Below are 23,042 nucleotides of genomic sequence, written 5' to 3'. Positions count from 1 at the left end.
CCACACCGAAGTACGATGGCTTTCCAAGAAAAATTGCCTTGCACGATTTTATTCCCTGATTGAAATTATTGTGGAATTTCTAAATAGTTGTGACCCTGGCCTTGCGAATGACGTCCTGGTTGTGAGAAATAATATCGCCTACTTGTCAGGCATATTTACCAAATTTAATGAATCAAAATTATCCCTTCAGGGTAACGAAATAAGCTCGTGTTGTATCAGCGAAATTTAGCCAGACGAGAATTTTTCCAATTCTCAAGCTTGCATCAACTTGATACCAGTGACAAAGGCATATCCGATGTTGATGTAGAGACGTACAGCAATCATCTTGAAGAAGTCCACAAAGGCATGGGAGTTCGATTCCAGGATGTATTCCAGTTAGAAATCCATGACTGGATAATCGACCCATTCTGTGATATTTCCGAACATGGAATTCTTGAGGAGGAACTGATAAAATTGCAAAGCGATTTTGCACTCAAACCGAAGTTCAATATCTCGTATCAATCGTTCTGGCAACAGAACCAAATCAAAGAGAAATACCCTCACGTGCGGAATCGGGTCAAAGTTTTTATCATTGCCTTTCCCAGCTCATACTTGTTGGAGCGTGCTTTCAGTGCCGTAACAACGCTTCTGGATAACAAAAGAAACCGTCTTGGCATAGTCAGACGGGGAGACTTAAGATTGTTCCTATCCAAAGTGAAACCTGATATCAAGAGGCTGATCTGCACCAACCTCATCCGTCTCATTAGAATTGGTCTTTAAGTTGTAATGAATGGAGAATAACTTTGGTTTTACTTTTTTTTGTCAAAGGGGGCGTTTGATGCTCTGTTCGTTGTCCAGGGGGGCGCTATTAAAAAAAAGTTTGGGAAACACTGCCCTAAATGAATATCTATTTTTAAGTTTCATTAAAAAAATGCAATTTTTGAAACTTTTTGAGTTTTATTTAAAAAGTGCACTTAGTAAAGTAGCAGTTTTAACGTTTTGCAAATTTACACGTTTACATGATTCTATTCGGGGAAAGCTACACCCCCTACCAATTCCCAATAATAAAAGCAACCTTTTTCAATTACTCAAGATTTTGCATTTTGAATTATTTTCCGATTTCAGTTGGAGTGTACTGTACTGTGATATACTTCATGCAGTAATATTACGTGTCAATGCGTGACAAACTGTGAGGCGGGAATTTATTGGTCTGACATAGGAGTTGCTTGTTACATCACAGAAAAAATTACGAAAAGTCGTCCAGTAAAAGTTTTTGCCGACATTCCAGTTTTATTCAGCTTAAAGATGCCACCGAAAAAGCGTTCAAAGTTGCAGCCCTCCATTGAGTAATTTTTTGTTGCGTCTAGTCAGGATTTCAGCCAGCATGAAAGTGACCAAACGCCTGAACGAAACGAAAGTGTGCCCGTGCCAAAAGGCAGCACGAGCAGGATAATCGCTGTTGAAGGGAGAAGCTATCAAATATCATGGGAGAACGAATTCCCGTGGCTAGAATATGATAGATGCATACGATAGATTCTGTCAGTTCTGTCCAAATGTTAAGTGTCAGAGCAGCAACGTAACAATAAAATTCACGACATACCTTCTGTGCTTTGTTTTAAAGTTGCTTTGTAAATTATCGAGCTACAAATCAGGTGTGAAAAGACAATTTCATCTACGAAACACGCTTAGTAAAAATCAAACAAAAACATGCAGTTTGAAAGTTTTTAGGTTGCCATATTGTGCTATCCGCCACCCCGTGCAAAAATAAAAGTCGGCGCCTATGCTTGCCGGTACAGAAGAGCAATCTATTTCCTTGTCTCATGTGTCTTCGGTAAGACACAAGCATGCCTGAAGGTTGACACGAAGATTGGCTTCTTTGTCTTCCCGTTCACTTAATTTAAACCTTCAACCACCAGGTATAAGCCTGAATACGACAAAAAAAACAAAAAAACATGGAGACCTTTATGAAATTATGTGCAAGGAAAAAATTAACACTGTCTTTCCTAATGTTGAAGCAATATTAAAACTGTTTCTAAGCTTAATGGTCACTAACTGCTCAGGAGGGAGATCTTTCTCAAGGCTCAAAAACAAACTGAGATCGACAATGTCTCAAGAAAGGTTGTCCGCACTGAGCATTGAGAGTGACAAACTTAAACAGATAAATTTTGATAAACTTTTGCATGATTTTGCTTTGACGAAAGCTAGAAAAAAAATTATGTAGCCTAGTCTTACTCTATTTGATGGTTGTAACTATTTCTTATGTCCTCGTATATAAAGTTTACAATTATTGTAACGGTTGTTTGATCAAAGAAATTAAAATTAAAAGCAAAACTGCCTTAACTAAATTTTTATTCTACTAATTAAAAATTTGCACCCATGAATGTGGAGAATGAAAAGAACGAAGAGTTTAATGCACTTACATTTTTAACATTAAGCAATGACATGTGAATTGTTTAGAGAGAAATTCTGAGCTCAAAAATAGGAAGGGGCCTCACAAATGGAATAGCCTAGGGCCTCTCATGGTCTAAATCCGGCCCTGCTTTTGACCATCAGATAGATTGCCCATTTGACAAGAGTGTTTTTGTGCCAGATTTAGATTCTTTTTATTTGGTTTAGCACTGCAGCATGTACCCTGTACATCGATTAATGTATGGATACATAAATAAATGGCTGTGGCTATATTTACAATATTGTGGGTAGTGTGAATATAGCCTCAATAGCGTTTCCAGATAAGAAACTATGCCCTAATTTAAGAAAATTTTAAAGCTGTTGAAAACAAAAACTTGTATTTTGACATTTTTTTTAGTTCTAGGCAAAGATCAAAATCCTAACCTTATTCCTAATTCTAACCCTTACCCCTTCCTAACTTTAATCCTAACTCTGGCAACACCTGATTGTAACCATGGCAACAATTGGGTAGAAATAGCCGTTTCGTAAGTAAATACATTGAACATGGTGCTGGAACCGGTACAAGCATGATGACAGCAAAGAACCACATGGTCAACAAGCTCAGCTGCCACCCCCAATCCCCATACAAATAAATAAAAAAACTACGAAAAGAAGAAGCAATAACAACAAGAGAACAACAAAAAATATATATATGAAACCAAAAAAGTTGGATATATATAATAACATGCAGCGAGGTGGTGGTAAACTAGATAGTAAGTAAAATTTCCACGCCTACTTGTTGAAGAAAATGGTTTTTTAATTTGTTTTTGAAACAATTTAAAGTACGGTATATTATACATACGCGTTTAAGGTTGTGCAAATTGTGTTTCAGAGTTTACAGCTAGGTATTATGCAATCTATTTTTTTTCAGTGACATTTACTCTATTTTGATAATTGTAACATGTTTTCATTTTTTTAGAACCATCAAATTTGAGCTACTTTTATCATATGTTTGCATTTTGTGTTGCTTTTCATCCTCATGTCTGGCAACGTGCAACAAACAAGACAAACCCTTTTGAATTCCTACAACAAAAGGCTTCAAGATGACGTCCACGCTATGATAGAAAACTTTTCAGAAATTATTAAATCTGCTCGGATTGAAGAAAATTCCCAAGTTGATCGGGTGACTCAGACTTCATATGACTTGTACCAAATGCAAGTACGTGCCGCCAATGTGGTGAGAGCAGGAGAATCTTTGTTAAAACTCATTTCTGAGTTAAAAACTTTTGAAATTTTGTATGACTTTCCAAATATCAATAGACATATTAGCAGCCAAAACGAAGCTTTGGATGCAACGGCAAACACTTTAAAAGAACAGTATGTTAAGTTGAAAGAAGAATTTTCTATTGCTCTGTTTGATTTGGAGTCTGAGTATTGTTGCTCAATTAGAACAAGTGCTTCTCAATAGATGGTAGAGCAAGACATTGAAATTTGTTGCTTGGTTTTGTAAACTCTTTAAATGACAAAGTTATTGAAACTGCTCTCCCTTTCCATCAGTAGTTGACACTTAATAAAAATAGCCAATAATACAGAGAGCTTTTTTTTATGGCCTCTGGTTGCTGTAGACAAATTTTGAAGAACAAAACATTTTCGGTAATAAACATTAACTTATTGTGACCCTTTGCTTAATAAGGTAGCCACTTTAACAAGTAGAAATTCTGCCACTGCGAATGACTACAATGCAACCGCCAACCAATCAGAACATGTTATAAGAGGCTACCGTCCAATTGTGACCTTTCTAGCACTCAGCCAGAGAGTTATTGCTTGTTTTGAACTTAATTTGGTAATTACAGAAGAAAAAAGGCCAATAGCAGTGGTGGGAATCGAACCTGCGTCAATGAAATAACTACTTTCTAGCCCTAACCCCTAAGCCAACCAGCTGACAGAAAATCCATCACTTGATTTGCTTTGTATCATCTTCTTTTCGCTCTTTTTCACGTCATGGAAAACGTAGCTTATGATTGGTTGGCGGTGCATTCTAGTCAATTGTAGTGGCAGAATTTTTCCTTGTTAAAGTGGCTACCGCTTAATAAGGGCAACAACATTTGGCACAAAGTGACCATAATGAGCTAGACTTTCTGCATTAAAACATTTTGACCAATATATTATATACTTAATTTTTTAAACATTTTATAGTGTTTTGTCATGTTGCTATCAATATGTTAAATTAGGAAAAATGACATATGTTTGCTTTTCAGTGTATTGTCTGTAAGTATGTGTTGCAAAAAAAATGTTCAAACAAACAACAGTCATAAAGCAATTTCATGGTGTTATAGATTCAATCTAATAATAATTTCAAATCGGCTTAACCTGAGAATGTGCTTACATAGCAAGTTGTCGGTTGCATGGCCGAATGGTGAAAGCGCTTGCACAATGCTTGAAAGGATGTCTTTTTGACACTCCTCCAGAGCATGCGGTTAGGTCTCAATAAGACACTGGCATGCCAAAATGATTGAGAGCAGCTGACTCAATGATTACGTCTCCCTTTATTGCTTAACAGCTTCCTATTGTGTTGATTGTAATTTGCTTTGTAGTGTACGTTGTCGCAATGGGCACAAAATAAAACAAGTTTATTATTATTATTGTTGTTTTTGGATTGTATACATTGCATTTATGTAAACTATTTAGAAAAGTTACTTTTCAATCAAAGCAGCCACAGATGATTTTGCCACCTAGAAAATAGTCATCATCATTTCATTGTGGGCCATATTACATACATGCGTTGTGCCATTTTATTGCATCTTTGTGAGTGCAAATTTGTTTTCTTTGGACATTTATTTGTTCACTACCTAAAAATAATTAGATGATATGCAAACTGAAGTTGTAGTAGTCATAGTAAGCTACATAAAACTACCGTAATGATCATTTCATAAGCTTAAAATTTCTAGCAATAACCATCTGCTTTTTATTTCAGGCAGTGTTTAATTAATGTAAGTAAAATGGGTAAAAAGGGAAAGAAAGAAAAAAGAAGAGGAGCTGAAAAGACTGCTCAGAAATTAGCTAAAAAAGACCAAAAGAGTGAAGGTATGGAAGACATGGAAGCACTGATTGCTCAGTTTCAAGCTCTCGATAAGAAACTGATTACTTTTAATGAAGAGAAGATAACCCGCCCCTCCCCTAGATCCAACCTATCTGTTACTCCCCACCCTGATAAGGATGAACTAATCCTGTTTGGTGGCGAGTACCTTAAAGGGGACAAAACATTTATATACAACGATGTGTTTGTATATAACATTAGAAAAAATGAATGGAGCAAGCAATTCTTCCCGAACCCCCCACCTCCTCGGTCGTCTCATCAAGCTGTTGCTGTCTCCAAAGAAGGGGGGCAACTTTGGGTGTTTGGTGGTGAGTTTGCATCACCCAACGGTGGACAGTTCTACCACTACAAAGATTTGTGGGTGCTGCATCTAAAGGATAAGAAATGGGAGCAAATACAAACTGCTGGTGGTCCATCGCAACGCAGTGGTCATCGGATGATCGCTTATAAAAAGTCGATTTTTGTATTTGGAGGTTTTCAAGAGTGCCGAAGAAATTTTGTTTATTTCAATGATTGCTACATGTTTAGTTTAACTGAATACAACTGGACAAAACTTTCTCCTTCTGGTGCTGCACCTTGTCCAAGATCCGCTTGTCAGCTCACAGTTACACCGAAAGGCATTTTAATAGTAGGAGGATATTCCAAGGTCAATGTCAAGAAAGATGTTGAAAAGGGAACTGCGCACTCTGACATGTTTCTGTTGTCCGATGAAACCGAAACGAAGTTGAAATGGGTCAAGGTAAAAGATTCTGGTAATAAACCGTGGCCTCGATCTGGCTTTTCACTTGCTCAAATTGCTCCAAACCGATCAGTGATGTTCGGTGGAGTTTGTGATGAAGAAGACGAGGAGGATCTCGACAGCTTTTTCTTCAACTCTTTGACTTGTATTGATCTCATATCTTATAGATGGTTTCCTATGGAACTACGGAAAGCAAAACAACAGCAGAAGAAGACTGCAGATAAAGAAGTTGCTGATTCAGCAAATATGGAGCAACATTCGCTGAAGCAAAGCGATGTGCCTTCAACTTCTACGACAATTGTAGTGTTGCCGTGTGCTAGAATGAATGCTTCGGTTGCTGTTAAACGAAATATACTGTTTGTATACGGAGGCATCTATGAAGAAGAAGAAAAACAAATTACTTTAAACGATCTGTGGAGTATTGATCTCAAGAAAATGGAATCTTGGATGCAACTAGCAGAATCAGATGACACAAGTGGAGATTGGCACGATGAGGAAAATGAGGAATCAAGTGACGAAGATGAGGAAGCTTCCGAAAAGGAAGATGAAGCAAACAACCACCATCCTGCCGTTGAAGAAGATGACTTTGCGTCTTACTGGTTTAGAACCAAAGAGCATTGGTTGGAAGAGGCCAGCGCCGAAGCCGACGAAAGCGATCGTGCCGATGCATTGAGACATCGAGCTGAAGAACTTGCAAAAGTTTGGTTTGATTCAACGAATAGGTGACGGCTTCCATTAGATCTTATCTTATTCTCCTGCGCAAATAATACTTAAGTGCTGTCTTGAAAGTTTCGTGCAAAAACCCGTCAGTAAAAAGGTGTTTCATTCAACGTCACTGACCTTTTGTTTGGAACCTTCATCAAACCCCACCGCCGGAGCTGCATAGCCGAGTGATGAGGGCCCTGGAGCACCACTCGAAAGGGAGCCGGACGCCGGTTTGACACCGCTCAAGAGCATTCGGCTGTGTCTTTGGCAGGACACTTAAAAGCATGCCTGAAGGTGGACACAAAGATAGGCTCCATGCCTTCTCGTCCGCTTAATCTAAATCTTCAACCACCGGGCGTAAGCCTGGATACGACAAACAAACAAAAATCAAACCTTGTTGACAATCGGTTCCGGCAAGTTTCCGTGACCTACTTTATTCTCACTGCTCACGTTTAGTATCACTGCTTTGGTATCGAAATAAGCTGCCGTGTTATTTTTTGACTTTTCAACGCGCTGTAATAATACTACCGTATATATTTGGCTCAACACGCTGCGTGGCCAAGTGGTGAACACGACTGCACGACGTTCGCAACGACATAGGTTGGACAACGCTCAAGAGCCTTACGTCTTGGAAAAACATATTGCTCTCTCAACGAGTTAAATTGGCCTATTTTAGGAAATGTAGTGAAATGTGCCTCATAGTCATAGGCAACGAAAAGATGGGGTGACCTAACAAATTTTTGAAATTTTACTGAAAAACCACACAGTAGCCTACAAACCTTTAAAAAATAAATTAAAATCCTTCTGCGGTTGTGAAAAAAAATTATTTAAAACGTGACTTCAATTTCAAACCTACCTGACTCAAACTGGTTGTCTGTTGTGTTAAATCTGTATTCTTGCTGTCACAATGAACGTACAATATAACGATTGTTGGTACATTGGTGATGGTTGAATCAAAAATTAGTCCTTTTGTTACTAGACAATAAAGTAAAAAAAAAACAAAGCTGCATTTCAAAGAGCAGCCTTTATTTTACGTTATCCTTTTATAATTATAATTTACAAAAGACTTGCAGCCAGTGATAGAGTTTTTGGTAATCTAGGTGGAAAGTGAAATGTGGAAATGACGCCAAGTGTTACTGTTAACGAAATGTTGATCCTGTAATTTTGGAAATAATTTATTGTGCAGTTCATATCAGTAGCAGATCCTTGCGGGGTAGCTGGTCACGTGCATTGTCTCTTGCATTATTAGGACTTGTTCCTCGCAATATTTTTACATCCGCTACCGGTTCACATCTAGCCTGTTCATCCAGCTGTGCGGCATGAGGTCAAGGATTTAAGGGACTCAGTAGCTTCTAACGCAGCATTTAGATGAGTTACTACCAAACTTCGAAACAAAAATTGCGTAATAGGCTTGACTGTCAAGCCTATTTTTAGACAAGATGTAACATAAAGATTTGCAACTTGTCAACACATGATGTATTGGAGACATATGACCATACATGCATAATTTAAATTAAATGGACAGTGTAACAAATCTGAAATACACCGTGACAAATTTATGTGGGTGGCAGCATTTGCTCTTGACTTTCTGTCCTCTTCAAGGCAAAAATGGACGCCAGCGTTGAGCGTACTCCTGTGATCTTGTCTTTGGAAGCTGAAAATCAGTTTGAAGTTAGACATGTACAAAATAGGCCATAGTTTCATTGACAGGATACAATGCAGAAGTCTTGGATGACATGTGGATTGTGGATTGCGCATACAAACTAGAATACTCTAGGTGGCATTTTTAACCCTGACCAAGGTTGGTTGTTCACAAGGTTTGGCAGTTAGGAAAGGCATCCCAGATGTAGCCAAAAGGATAAAATAATAATTGCCCAGCAATTCGTTATATCTAGGGCAACCAAAAGTCAATAAAGTCAAAATTTTTCTGCCTTGTTCAAAGTTTATAAAACGTCCAGAAACTAAATTTCAGGTTGACACGAAGAGAGGTTTCAAAGTTATTTAGTCAAAAAAAAGTCAAATTTTTTGGTTAGGTCAAAATTTTCTTTTAACGTAGTTTTTCTTCTCTCTATTGATATTTTATTAAAGCTACACAGATACTGATTTTTTGTTGCAATTTATGTTGCTATTCTGACGTAATAATCCATTTGTTGCAATTTCTGTGGTAATAGTCTTGTTTCGCCCTGCCAAATTGGAAAATGGGATGAGATGATATTTCACCACATTTATATAGCCTGCTGAGGAACTCCCAAGCAACTTCTGTATCAGTAGTGAGAAGTTTCTCCATTTTAGAAAAAAATTTGGCGAGAGACAGGAATTTCAAAGGCGATAATGTGAAACATTACTTGATGTTGAAATATAGCCTAATACTGCAGAACCCTCTCAGTAATTTCGGGATATTTAAAGACACTCCATATTTATCTTTTGCAGTTTTTCGAGTGATTTTCATTAGGCCTACATGTTCGTTAGCCGTGGTGTCATTAAGTCTTCCACATTTTTATTTTATTAGAAAAAAAAGATATCCTTACCTTACGGTTTGATTTCTAACATGCTTTGTATTTCGCATTTGGGTTGCAAACGCAGAAAGTTATTGGTCAAAATTAGGTCAAAATTTGTAAATTATAAAGTCAAAATTTTAAGTTTTTAGGTCAAAAATTTGGTTGCCCTAGTTATATCAATATACTTTGTTTGAACCTTTAACACTCCAAGGGTCGAGGGGTTACGCTTTTACCACCCTTGAGCAGTGGAGGCGAATCGGTCTAGATGTTCGGGCAGGTGTCGAGCAGCCACTGAATTGATTCGTCATCCAGTTCATGCAGACCAAGCACACCATTTGTCGCATGGTGGATGGTGGTCTGCAATTTGTTTCTCCTTGCCACACTTAGATGGAGTCCTCAACGCTTGCGAAACTTAGGAAAGACTGGGGTAAAGTGTATAATAAGATAGATGAGCATTGAGCAACCCTAAGACTAGTTTTTGGTAAAACTAGCGACAGATTTTTTTTCTTTTTTTTTGAATATGTCACTCATAATGTGCTACCGTCTATAAATTTGTTATGTTTAGTCAGAATAGCATTTTTGCAATGACATAAGTTACAATTCGGTATTCTGTTTGTCGAAGTCTAACTTTTTTTGGTGGAAAAAAATTGAATAAGTTACTTTTATAGCTATAAGTAGTGGCGTACGCAGGCTTTTCTCAAGGGGGGGCATTGACAGTAGCGTAGCCAGGAATTTTGAAAGGGAGGTTTTGACGACCGGCGGGCGAAATCCAATGGCTTTTTCGCCTAAGACGACACCCAGCGGCGGGAGTTTGGGGGGCCTCTCCCAGAAAATTTTGAAAAATTACTTTGAATTTGGTGAATTCTGAGAGCATTTTCAACAAAAATGTGGGTATGAATATTCCTGTAAAATGGTGCTGTCAGGTGGCATAGCAAAAAGATAAGATCATGTTTTCTTCGGCATTTTTCGGAAATAAGCTAAGTCTCTATGTTTTCTTGTTGCTAATTTCTGGCTGAGATGTTTAAATGTTTGGTATTGGCAAAACTCGCTCTTTTAATGCAGTTTTGTTTAAAATTAGGCAAGTTTTTTTTTTAGACTGAAAGCATCATTCCCAAGCATAAAGAGACTGAAAGCATCATTCTCAACTACTAACATTTTTAAGGGGAGGGGGGCATGGCCTAATACCCCCCTGCGTACGCTAGTGGCTATAGGCTATCATGTAAATAAAATTTGTCTTGGAAGGCAGCGCCGGATTTAGCTGATGGGGCGCCCGGGGCACTTTGAGATTGGGGGCCCCGTGCAAAACCACTTCTACGTCTACAATAGCATTAATCCAGCACTGAACAGCATTTTGCAGAAACTTTAAAAGCTAAAAGAATAAAAAAAAACACAAAATCACATTTCTTTCACGTAGGGAGGCCTTTCAAAAGTCGGGGGCCCGGAGCACCCGTACCCTTCAATAGTAGGGGTAAGTTGAGTAATAGACCTATGTATATAAATAGGCTATAATAACTATATTTGATTTAATTCGCTCTGCTTTGCTTTTTTGCTTAGCATTGAGCGCTTTTTGTAGTAGGCTACCGTATTAATAGTTTTCATTGTTTTAAATATTAATATATAAAATAAATTTGTTACACTGTGATCAAACTCTATCTAAATTGTAGCTAACTTACTGGTGATTCAAGTCAACTCGTAAAATTTTCAAACGCTAGCCTGTTTGCAAAACAAAAGCGACTTAAGCAAAAAGATGCTTATCTTATTACTTCACCCTCGTATATAATAATCAAGTCTAGACAATTAAAAGAACATTAAAATTTGGTCCGCCATCTGAAAAATAGGCCTACAGCAATGGTTAACTTTAACCGGTAACATACGTTGCAAATCTTCGACGTTGTCGTCCTGATCAGTGCAAAGCGCCGCGTCCGAGGTCTGTTGTAATGAGGTATAGTGGTAAACTCCAGGAGAATCCCCAGATGACAAGGAGCTGGTAGATCTCTCAACTCCGCTGTCCTGCAAGAAAACAAACAAGTGTCGGTCAGATATTCAGTTGCATGAAGCTGTAGCTTATACTTTAGTTCACAAATTCTTACATTTATGTCTTTTGGTAGAGCCAGGACCTTCTTCTTGGGCAAGTAGTTGGGGTTGGAAATTCCTGTTTGATCTACAACACAAAAAAATAACGCAATGAAAGATCAACGCAGCAACTAAACGCTTGAAGACAGGGTAAGACTACAGTTTGTTGGTATGCGTGTGTCCAAAATTACCGATGTCGTCGGTATTTTAACAGGTAAATTGCTGTGAAGTAAACTATTGCTTTTAACACACCTTTTCGCAGGTTACGTGTTTTTTTTCTCGGTAGGCTTATAGCAGTTAGTCTACCAGTAGGCTACGAGCTCCACTTCAGTTGGTAAACCCTTCATTCTTAAAAAAAAAGCGTTTAACAGTTTAACCTCGCAGTATATTTTTCGTTTAAAATGACCTTTCAGATAAGGGTAAAGCGGTAAGATTGGTACATTCTTGTATATTATAACTTAGAACAATGAAATCTGCCAAAATGAAAGTGTCGTGAAAATGCTGTTACCTTTATAGGATGGGAGATATCCTACTCGATCGCTGCATTTTGTGGGGGTGCTGGTGTTTACTGGTCTTGTGTATATGGATTGGATTGGATTGTGTTTTGTTCTCGAGAACTCACGTTTTCTAAAAAATTAAATAGTCTCACAGCAGTTTAATTGACAATGCAATAGCATATTGCTGGATATAAATCATAAAAATGTCAGCACTCATAGTGATGTATTCTAATGTTGTTGACTGGTTGCATACCTTATGCGGCTATGTTATGTATTAGCTTATGAGTGATGATACTTGAAACTGTTGATATTCTGGAGTGTATGAACTGCTTACTTCATGCATCTCCAAAGGACTAAACCCACAACGACCAAAATTGAAAGAAGAGTCACGAGAATAGCGGTTATCGCTCCAGAACCTCTTTCGTTTGGAAGAGCCTCTATCGACATCTCAGAGCAGGCTGAATACGTCAAATTACCGTCACGGCACTCGCATATTGCTCCTATAAAGAAACGTGGCCTACATTTATAAAGCCATCAACATGTTCTGAAATTTTAATAAAAACATGTCGGTTTCAAAAACTATAGGGTCACAAAAATTAATGTTCGTGTAGGAAAAGTTTGATTGAAGAACTTTGTGGTTCAGTTCAATTGTTCGTGGTAATCACAGCAAAAATCCATCTTAACATAGCAATAGTGTGGAAAACGATAGAAGCCACAAAACGTGAACTCGAAAAACGTACTAAACACCTACTGAAAATATTATGTTTAGTTGAAAAACTCGACGCGGTTGCAACACCTTCACTTAATTGTAGAGCTGTTTACACTTCTTGTGTATTCTGAGAGTTGTAGTCAAGGTATAGCAAATATATTTTCATAACCAACGTACCGTTGCGTGCAAGTGTTTTGCATGTTCCGGTTTCTCCACAGTTCAAGTCAGCACAAGTAAATTTGATACAGACTGGATGGATTGGTTCCCAAATTCCCCCAGTCTTACATGTAATGTTAAAGAAGGTGGCGGCACTTCCTGCAAAACAAGTTCAGGATATATTTCAGAAAAGTTGTGGTAGAGAAACAGAAATTCCATTAAGTAGGCTACAGCTTACAGAATCAAGTGGGCTAATCAAAACAGTAAAAGTTTCATGGAATAGCTAGTATGACCGTCTTTACCACGATAGCTGTCAAACACGGACAAATAAGCAGCCTATCAATGTATAGCCGAATGGTGAGAGCCATGACACGGCACTCGAAAGAGCGCCGGTTCGACACCGCTCAAGAGGATGCGGCTATGTCTTTGGCAGGATATTTCAAGGCATGCCTGAAGATGAAGGTGGACACGAAGATTGCCTTCCCACCAACCTAATCTAAATTTTCAATTAATGGGCGTAAGCTTGCATTTAACAACAATGCATGCTTGTGTAACTGAAAATTCAGTAGTTATCATAAATAGTTTCTTATGACACATTGGAGTTTGTACATCTGCAGCCATTGTAAACCGAACCCATAGCCGTAGGAGAGTAAAATCTTTTTGGGGGGCAAACAAAATTTGCCCAAATGTTTCAAAATTTGCCCAAATTTTGTCTTTGCAAAAATGCTTTCAGAAAAGTAACATTACTCAATTTCTGAGGTAGTGTAGTCTAATAACTCCACAGGCATCAACTTGGCAATCTCATAAATTATAATAGGCTAATTATGCAAAGTTCTTAAACTTGTAAAATGTCGAAATATGGAAAGATTGATTTGCCCAAATAACTGGACATTTTTTGCCCAAATTAGCGATGTTTTTTTTTCAGCGGGGGGGCGATCGCCCCCCCTGCTCCCCCATCTCCTACGGCTATGACCGAACCTGCCTCCAACATTACCTTTTACATGAAATCCTTTGCGACAATGGTAATGCAAAGCAATACCAACGTCAAATTTTTGCATCTGTATTACTGGTGACGCAGAAGTAACATGAACTAGGGGTGGTGGTGAACACAATTTTGATGATCTTCCTCCATTTTTAGACTTGGATGAAGTGGTGGGTAATCCGAAACGTGGTTTGATTTTGTTATTTTCCGTTTGGGAGTTAGAAGACTTCTTTGGTGGGGGCGGCTCTAAAGCAAGTGTCGGATATGAGTGGTTAAAAAAAACTGTGATAATATGGTAGCCTATTCAGTTAAAGGGCTTTCTTTATTCTGGACATACCGTTACAATTCATTCCTTCCAGTACTAAACCTTGAGGGCACAGACAGCGGAATCCACCGGGCCGAAGTGCACAGAAATGACTGCAACCTGCTGTAGAACATGGGTTCTCTGGAAAAAAAACATCACGAAAACTTAACGCAAAGGTTCTCTGAAGAAAAGGTATCAGCAAAGCATAGAAAGAGCACAAGGTTGATGCGCTAAACTTCTTACCTGCTTTCCTTTGCAGTGTTGGATGAGTTATGCGAATTCCAAGCAAATGGAGAGATTGTGAGGCTTTGAGTATTGCCGAGTGACGATGTTGCAGGTAACCTTTCGGTTTTCCGTTTAAAGAATCAACTCTCCATATTTCCCTGGTCCTGTTGTCACTCAAGTACAACTTGTCTTCAAACACGGAAATAGAAAACGGGTTGGAAAAAGTGATGTCCCCAACTCGAGACGAAATCAGAAGCTGTGATAAAAACACCAAATAAAAACATCGCCCCGATAGCTCAATTGGTTAGCGCGTCACTTCTGGAACGAAGAAGCTTCAAGATCAAACGGCGCTGGTTCGACTCTCGGGATGTGCGCTTGAGCAACGCACGTTAAGGACTGCTCTCCATTCAGCGGCATCTAATGGATGGAATAGTTCCCCGGCAACAAGACTTCAACAATCGGAAACTTCACTCTGTCAATCTCGGTGACCGGGCCTGGTCAGTGATTCAAAGCTTCTACAAGTATGCGAAACTGCCAGGATTAAGCTCTGCAAGAAGCTTTCCCAGTCCGAGGATAAAGATTCAATCAATCAATCAATCAAACTCTTGCATCTTCTAGCCTACTACCGCATTACAATTGGAAAATTACCTTTCTCACTAAGCTGTCGAATTTGATCATCCAAATTTGGGCACCAATCAAGTTGGACTCACTCCAGTATCCAATGTTAGTTATATAGTCGATAGTGACGGCATGAATCTTCGAAACATGTCTCGTCACAATTGAGGAAGTGTTGCGTCCATCCATATCAACCAACATCAGGCTCGAAGGCATGACTGCATTCCCTGAATCAGCTATTACCATTCTCCTGTGTTTCAATGTTAAATCACGATAATGTAACTCTGAAAAATGGAGAGCATAGGCTTATCTGAAGCCTGTGTGTTTAGGGTTTACTTCATATGTACGATGTTGCGTTTAATTTTTAGGTATGACGTAATATAGGGCCGAGTGGTTAGCGCGTTGGGCTCGCAGTCGAGAGCTTACATGTTCGACTCCAGCCACCCGCACTTGCTGTTGTTTCTCTGGGCAAGAAACTTTACGATAATTGCCTCTACCCAGTGATCGATTTCGAGTAATGGATAGTACCAAATTTAAGTCATAAGTAGAGTAGACAACCGGAAACAGACATTGCAGTCGGCTGCAGCGTGGGTCAGGTGTACGTCGGAAGGCGTACACCGATGCATAGCGCTCAAGTCCGCTTTCCCGCAATGCAGGATAAAGATAATAAAACAACAAAACAAACATAGGCCTATACATCAACTAGTTGTGTATTTGCAAGACGTGTTTGGGCACCGATATTTATCTTAATTCTTAAAAGGCTGCAGGAAAAAATAATTCGTTATGTCCAGCGCAGGCCCAATTCTTTTAAACAGTGATAAACAGACAAGTTCAGTGTATTTAAGTTTGCCTATTCTGTGGTACACAATTTAAACCTTATTTCTAAAATTTACTAGTGTAAATTAATAGCTGCAAACAGAAGCTTTAAGCTGTGTAAATTAGGTGGAACACATAGCCTATTAAGCAAAGTTTCCCACGACAGACAATCTTAACGTAGGCCTAAACCACAATGGTTATTAAGCAAGATTACAACAACTACCTTGTATTGGGATCCACAGCGATGGACATAGGTTGAGCGACGTGAATATGTTCGAATTTGTGCTTCATAACCTTGTAAATGCCAGCTGAAGTGTTCTCTACGGCGATCAATGCCACATGACCCACGTTATCGTGTTCATACTTGTAAGTAACGTAAGTGTTGTGGGTAACCCAATCACGAGCTAGTCCATAGATTCCATGAACTGCGTAAAGGTAACATCTGCAGTATATGTCAAAAGGACTCTATCTACTTTTAGAATTCGGGGGGGGGGTGATTTTTGGACAGTGGGCTACAATCGTCAGTCATTCCAACAACAACTTTCAACTCGTTTGGGTCATTCCAACCACTCAAATGAGTTGGGTAGTGATCACCCTCTCACACCTTCTTGGATAGAGCCCATGCGTGTCAATAATGTGTACGTGTAGCCATTTTTGACGTTTTTGTCGTAGCCTATGCAAACCAATACGGTGTGGATAGATAGTTAGCTAGGCAGATGGGTTTTAAATCTAGCTTAGTGTCCACTTTTTACGCACGTCATTAAATAACTTTCCCCAAAACAGTCACATGCACGATATAAAAAGCTCTCAAATGACACCTTTTAAGTGTCGGCCAAGCGCCACCAATCGGCCACACAGCTTGTGCTGCAAACGTGTAACGTTGAAGCACCTACCTTTAAGCCCATTGACACCCGACTCCCGTAGGCCTATGAACATCGAATGAACCTTAGAACGTCAAAGCAGAAAACTTGAAATTTTGATAAAAGCGAAGTACCTTTTGCCAAGATGTGTGAATGTTTGGTGCGATCTAGGATGTGAATCTTTCCAGCAGTGTGATCAGTCCACAACAAGGCATTTTGCTCATGATCATAATCAACAGCAAAAATCCTAAAAAATACTTCACGCATTATTACTGATGGATTTAAACCACGACATGTGTTTTTGCATAGATACTATAGAAACCGGGATCTGCCAAAGCATGAACTGAAAACCCAATCGTCGGCTGCATAGTCGAGTGGTAAGAGCTCTGGAACGGCAATAGAAAGGGCGCCGCTTCGACAACGCTCAAAGAGCATGCGGCTGTATTTTTGGCAGGACACTTACTCTAAATCTTCAACCACCGGGTGTAAGCCTGGATATGACAAACTAAAAAACGAACGCCCAAATAGATCTTCCGTAAAAATAGTATTGCTAAGTAGGTTATCCAAGATCTTGGATGTTACTTACTGTGCATTTTTGTCATGATAATTAATTGCAGCAATTGTTTCCACAGGTGCCGAAGAACTCATTTTTAGTTGCAGAATCTTATTGTTGGAAGCAAAGAATAGCTCAGGAACTGCAGAACCTGCAACAAAAAACGTAGAAAATTGGCTTTGAATCATCAAAGAAACTAGAAGTCCCGTGGAAGTAACAATTGAGCTCTCATTGCAAGAAAATACGAGAACTTCTTGAACTGCAGCGCAAAGTTTTAATAATTTAAAATGTGTCTGAATATATAAACGGAGCATGGGCATACGAAAGATTTAAATTAAAAATGGGATGCTGCTAGTATTCTTGAGCGATTGCACAAATATGATTATAGCCAACTTGTACGTCTATTTCCGTTTGGCTGAACTTAACTTAAGGGTAGGCATCTATTCTACCTTCACGACTTATACCACTGTGTTTGAGTAGGCCACGTATTGCTTGAAGTTACACATCTAAGAAATCGAAAATCTAATAAAGAAAACAGGCACTAGACGCTTGTCACATACCTGATGTTCTGCAACGTATGCCGTCTGGTTCTAACCTGCAATAGAGTTTCCTTTAGTTAATGAAATATAATTTAAATTTGTTTAATCCAAGTGTAGTGCATAAAGCGGTGCTGGTTCGTCTCTCGTGGTGTGCGCTTAAGCAAGGCATTTCAGGACGAATCTCCATTCAGCGGCACCTAGTAGATGGAATAGTTCAGACAACACTTCAACTACGGAAACCTCACTCCGTTAATTTCGGTAACCGGCCCTGCGTCAGTAGTTCAAAGCCTCTACAAATATGCAAAACTACCAGAAATATCCTATCAAAGACTATTTCAGTCCAAGGATAAAGATTCAAAACCAAACCAAGCGCAATGTGGCGGAATACCAAGGTTAAACTCTTAAAGAAAATGGACTGTATTACAAGCATCTCATGGTCCCTTGCATATATTTCAGGAGTAACCTATTGGGTTGCCTAATCGCTTGATATCAATTACAAAACTTAAATGGATTAATACATTTTGACATGCTTCTTGTGGGGGGTAAGCTACCAGATATTTTAAAAATATCAAAATCAAAAGGCAAACAAAATCATTGCAAAAATAGCTCATGTGGGGTACTCATTCTATTCTTACGTATATCCAGGAAAGCAGAAGCACTTGGGCCCTTGGGGCGTTTGCTTGCAACCTTGATCGCAGACAAACTTGATATCTGTCATGTGCCAGGATGCGGGGTTACTCCTTGTTATGCAGGTTTTTAAGTAACAGAAGCCTTCGTCTTCGCCGTCTTTACAATCGTACGATTTATCACATGCTAGCCGCACTGGAAGGCATGTGCCATTCTTGCACATAAACTCTCCCAATTTGCAAATGCTTGCTCTCGTGGTGGTCACTAAAAGAAACAAAACCGACACTTGTTTCCTTGTTGTTGTTGTTGCCTCTTTTCGTAGTTTTTTTTTATTTTTTTTTTATTTGTATGAGGGTGGCAGCTGACTTCATCAGCCCGGTGGTCTTTCGCTGTCATCCTAGTACCAGCACCAAATTCAATGTATTTATTTGTGTATCTATATACTAATAGATATAAACAATGAAAACTATTAATACTACAGGCTGCCAAGCGTTTAGATAGCAATAACTATATTTGATTTACTAATTGATATATGTGCTGTAGTGCTAAACCAGACAAAAATAAACTGAATCTACTGCAAACTCAGTGTTGGCAAGAGATGGCTTGAATCCCTCAATCAATCTAGTAATATGCTTTTAGTCTAGTACACAACCACGAAAGTCAGGTGAAGGAAATCCCTAGTCTGGTGTTAGGGATTTTCATAATGGGCTAAACCTAAACATTTTGCAGCTAAAAGCATTGCGAATGACCTAGCAAAGAGTCACTTTTGTGAATTGAAGGCCATTCAAGTACAATAAAAAGTTATCTCAGCTTTGCTCGAGTAGTTTAAATTCCGACGTAGTGAAAGAATGAAGCAATAATGTTGTTTAAAACTAAGGAAAACTGGAAAGACCACCTTTTTCATTAAATACCTGTCGTCGTAGAGCAGTTTTGCTCGTCACTTCCGTTCCTGCAATCTTCTTCTCCATCACAAAGCCATCTATGGTCGATGCAGTCTTCAGCGCCGGTGGTGTCACCACATCTGCTTAATCAAAGAGATCATTCATGAGAAAAAAAACAAGACAATTGACAAATGTTATTGGAGAAATATAGCCTGTACTGTAAAGTGTAGCGCTGCATCAAGTCATTAAGCCATCTTTACGGCTATTAGTTTTTTATATCCCTTGGTTAAATTATGCTAAAGTTGTTAAAGTTTCAATCATTTGAGTAGGCAGAAAGCGATAAAGTGTTTATTCTTTTGCATGCATGGTAGCAATACACTTAGCGTTGAAAATACGTCGTTTTGGTGGCAAAGGAACACAACCTGTGTGTTGCTAAGAAACCTTCACTCTGACGAGAAGGTCCCCATATTAATATTATTACGATAACCATGTTTTTTGCGTCCTGACAACAACATTTTAACAGAAGCAGTAGCATATAACAGGTAGCCACAAGCAGCAGAGAAGGGAAATAAGTCATCATGCTCCCATAATTTTGACATCCCAACACAACCACGTGCTCTCGAGCACTGTCGAACCGACGTTATTGAAGGTTATGCAGACGCTCTCACCAATTGGGCACGCAACCAGGTCAAAGGTAAAACTTACACCGAACCAATCTGTCGACGAGCATGAGCCACAGACCATCACCGATTTGCCCACGGCTGTGTGGTTATGCGTCAATTCAAAGCCGATAATTCAAAGCGGTCAATTCAAAGCCGATAATTTATTTACAATAAAGACAATAACCCTAACCCTAACACTTACCCTAACCCTAACCCAGGAATCTCTAAACAGAGATTTTTTCTTCAGAGATCCCTGCCTTAAAATTTCGTCGTTGAATCATCGGCTTTGAATCGTCGTGATACCCAGCTGTGTAGTCCTACATCTGATCAACTTACGAAACATTTCCATGTGAGCATCCACCACAATTTAGCTCATCCGTTCCATCAAAGCAATCCTCTTCGCTATCGCACCTCCATGCCAATGGAATGCAATGGCTGGTATCACAGCGCATTTCTTTGGCGAAATCACAAATTGCCGAGGGTAAGTCCTATAAAAAAAATCAGACATGAAAGAAAAATTTTAACGTACTTTTAACATAAAGCCTCATTGTAGTACCCAACCCGGTAGCGTTGATAGAGAGGCCCAGGGGTTACTTTGGATCGGGACCTGGGATGTTAGAAGCTGGGGTCTTTCCAAGCAGCCCGAGAACTTAAATGAAACCACGCCTTTTGTTAGATAGTGCTTTTTTTTCTTTGAAGTGACTTAGGAGGCCTAATAATATCATTAGTATCATCGGTATTTCATTTTTATTTTATGGTATTTCATTGGTATTTCCTTTCATCGTCTCAAATTATCCTCTCAAAGGCTTTGTCCAAGCCTCTTCAGTGTGTTCATTCGTGAAAAATCAATCATTGGAAACTAAGTATCTATTCTCTCACCACTATTTCTGGGCAAAATTCAACGGACTCGTCAGACATGTCGTCCATGAAGCAATCGTACTCTCCGTTGCAAAGCAAGCCTGAGGGAATGCACGCCCCCGAATGTTTGCACTTGAATTCATCGAATTCACATTCTCGTGCAGCTGGAAATGGAAAAATCACATTGGCGATTTGCATGCATAGCAGTTGCATTGTATGTTTGTACAAAAGCGGAAATTCCCAAAGGAGCAATGAATTTAACAAAAGGAAAAGAATTTCAGAAAAATTTCAAATTTTAAAACATATTACTGGAGAGAAAAAGCGTAAGCCCTTTGAGTTAATGGCGCCCACTTCACATTTATGCTATACTATTAAAAGTGTACCACAAAGTAAAGTGAAGTAAAACAGCCTATCATTTACAGACTTTACACAATGAAAATATATCACAAATGTGCCAATTCGTCAGCGTTCTTACGACAATGTTCTGGGCTTTCGTCGGACCCGTCAGAACAATCAATGTGTGAGTCACACCTCCAAGTCTCTTGAATTTCATGCCGTCCGTCTTTGCAAAGCCACATACCGTTGTCTGATCCAGTGAAAACTAGTAACACATTGCATGGAAGGTTAAGTGACATAACAAAGCTATGAATACACGTTTGGGTAGAACAGATGTAACCAAATCAGTTGTTTTCGGTGAAACCAAACCATTATGTTGTTGATGGAAAGTTCCATACGATAACCTACAGAATTGCGATATAGGCTACTTACCTTCGTCGGGGAGAAGCAAAATCCAGAAGGCCATAACTAGTCTTTTGAAAAACGCCATTCTTTTGCGTTGATCAAACGTAACAAGCTGCTTTTACAAAGAAAATTATAAACTTTATTGAAAACAAACAGAGGACATCTAACCCAAATTAAGCCAAGACGTTAACAGAAGCCTCTGAAAAAAACATTAAAATGTGACAATGCAAGACAGCACATTCAGCATATCTTTACTAGCAATACCTTATTGTAAGCTAACTAATCACCAGTTTTTCAAAACTTTTTTGGTTCTCTATAGAACCTGAATGCGAAGTTTGAAGTCGTGCAAGCTCTTTTTCTCGCATGGCAATATTTCTTTCCACAGGGTCTTGACGTTTTAGCCTTTGGCGCTTCAACAATTTTCTTCAAGCAAAGATTCCTTGAAAATTTAAATGCGCTTGTGTGCTGATTTAAAAACTACTCGTTTTTTGGACTGCCGCAACGTTTTTTGGGCGGTGAAGCGTTTCACTGTGTTGTTGTTGCAACATTTGGATACCTTAGTTCAATGCAAAATATGCACACTAAATTTAAACTCACTCGTTGTGCGCCGATATTGCGAGCAATGGCGTCACCAGAGATTTATGCCAAGAGGAGAAACAAAGTTAAAAGTGTTCTCATGGGCCACTTTTACCATATTAGTGGCCACCAGCTCAGTGGCCGAGTGGTTTCGCCTTCGGCTCTGTTGCTGGTAGATCTGAGATCGATTCCACGTCGGGTCAAACCGCAGACTTTAAAAACGGTACCGATTGTGTTCTATCCTGCATAGCGCAGTGAGAATGAGTCGGGCAGGGCTGCGATTTTTTCTTTCTTGTCGAACGACCAAAAATTCTACGTTTGTTTGTCGAATAGTAATATGACGTCACAAGAGTCAGATTATAAGCGTTTGGCCACGAGTTACCGCACAAGTTGTGTGGTATCAAAGTCACTTACTTTAAGTTTTTAATCCCACGCTGGTTGAGTGATTCCATCTACGACGGCAAAAACATTGCTGTCGCCAAATCAACACACCTTGGATTGCTGCGACAATAATTGCCGTAGCTATGCTTTAATGTATAATCAAACGAAATTTTATGCGCTTCTTCATCGCATGTCACACGGCGGTAGTCCAGAACGTCACGCAAGCTATTTTATGCGCTGACAATGCTCTTGTGAACTGTAAAAAGTTTGCAACCTTATAAATACTGGCTTATTGTTACGCAAAAGTTATTCTTTCATTGAATGCTTATTGTTTACCGGTTTGGTTGCGAATATAAACCATCGTGAAAGAAGATACAGTTAAAAAGTGGAATTTACCTGCTATAGATTATTATCAAACAGAAGGAAAAGTTAGTGTGGTATTTTGCTAAATTTGTAAAGAATTTTATGACGGAAACAAATCGGAGTTTGAAAAGCTACGGGGTCAAGTTAAAAAAGTAGTACAAAATTGGATAAACGGTTCTTCGGCAGAAAAGAAAAATAATAATGCTTCTGATCATATG

At 39.0% G+C, this 23,042-nt stretch overlaps 2 protein-coding genes across 2 annotated transcripts; one reads left to right on the top strand and one right to left on the bottom strand.

The window, feature by feature from the left end:
* Nucleotides 1-3,847: 3,847 nt before the first annotated feature.
* Nucleotides 3,848-8,461, top strand: LOC145766266 (kelch domain-containing protein 4-like). The gene has a single exon (XM_082577942.1). The coding sequence runs from the start codon at nt 5,367-5,369 to the stop codon at nt 6,927-6,929; it is 1,563 nt and encodes a 520-aa protein (XP_082434068.1). The 5' UTR covers nt 3,848-5,366; the 3' UTR covers nt 6,930-8,461.
* LOC145766265 (uncharacterized) lies at nt 8,368-21,636 on the bottom strand. Its single transcript, XM_082577941.1, has 20 exons — nt 21,532-21,636; nt 21,239-21,364; nt 20,785-20,927; nt 20,242-20,393; nt 19,274-19,383; nt 18,371-18,626; nt 17,757-17,791; nt 17,230-17,347; nt 16,778-16,890; nt 16,007-16,208; nt 15,001-15,217; nt 14,371-14,608; nt 14,161-14,268; nt 13,836-14,069; nt 12,863-13,000; nt 12,311-12,476; nt 11,988-12,106; nt 11,497-11,567; nt 11,281-11,416; nt 8,368-8,562 (listed from the first exon to the last, which is right to left on the bottom strand). Exons 1-20 carry the CDS (start codon nt 21,587-21,589, stop codon nt 8,465-8,467), a joined length of 2,838 nt encoding a protein of 945 aa, XP_082434067.1. The 5' UTR covers nt 21,590-21,636; the 3' UTR covers nt 8,368-8,464.
* Nucleotides 21,637-23,042: the final 1,406 nt, after the last annotated feature.

This window comes from Aplidium turbinatum, chromosome 3 (assembly GCF_918807975.1).
Source record: "Aplidium turbinatum chromosome 3, kaAplTurb1.1, whole genome shotgun sequence".
Lineage (NCBI taxonomy): Eukaryota > Metazoa > Chordata > Ascidiacea > Aplousobranchia > Polyclinidae > Aplidium > Aplidium turbinatum.
The sequence above is the reverse complement of the archived record's forward strand: the minus strand, read 5'-3'. Positions and strand labels throughout refer to the sequence as shown.

What these genes read in the sequence shown, in the direction of transcription:
- LOC145766266 (XM_082577942.1), top strand. Translation starts at nt 5,367, where the DNA reads ATGGGTAAAAAGGGAAAGAAAGAAAAAAGAAGAGGAGCTGAAAAGACT.
- LOC145766265 (XM_082577941.1), bottom strand. Translation starts at nt 21,589, where the DNA reads ATGGCGTTTTTCAAAAGACTAGTTATGGCCTTCTGGATTTTGCTTCTC. An exon ending in AATTTTGCCCAGAAATAGTG is followed by an intron (nt 20,394 to 20,784) that starts GTGAGAGAATAG and finishes TTTTTTTTATAG; the next exon opens with GACTTACCCTCGGCAATTTG. An exon ending in CATACGTTGCAGAACATCAG is followed by an intron (nt 17,348 to 17,756) that starts GTATGTGACAAG and finishes TTTTTGTTGCAG; the next exon opens with GTTCTGCAGTTCCTGAGCTA.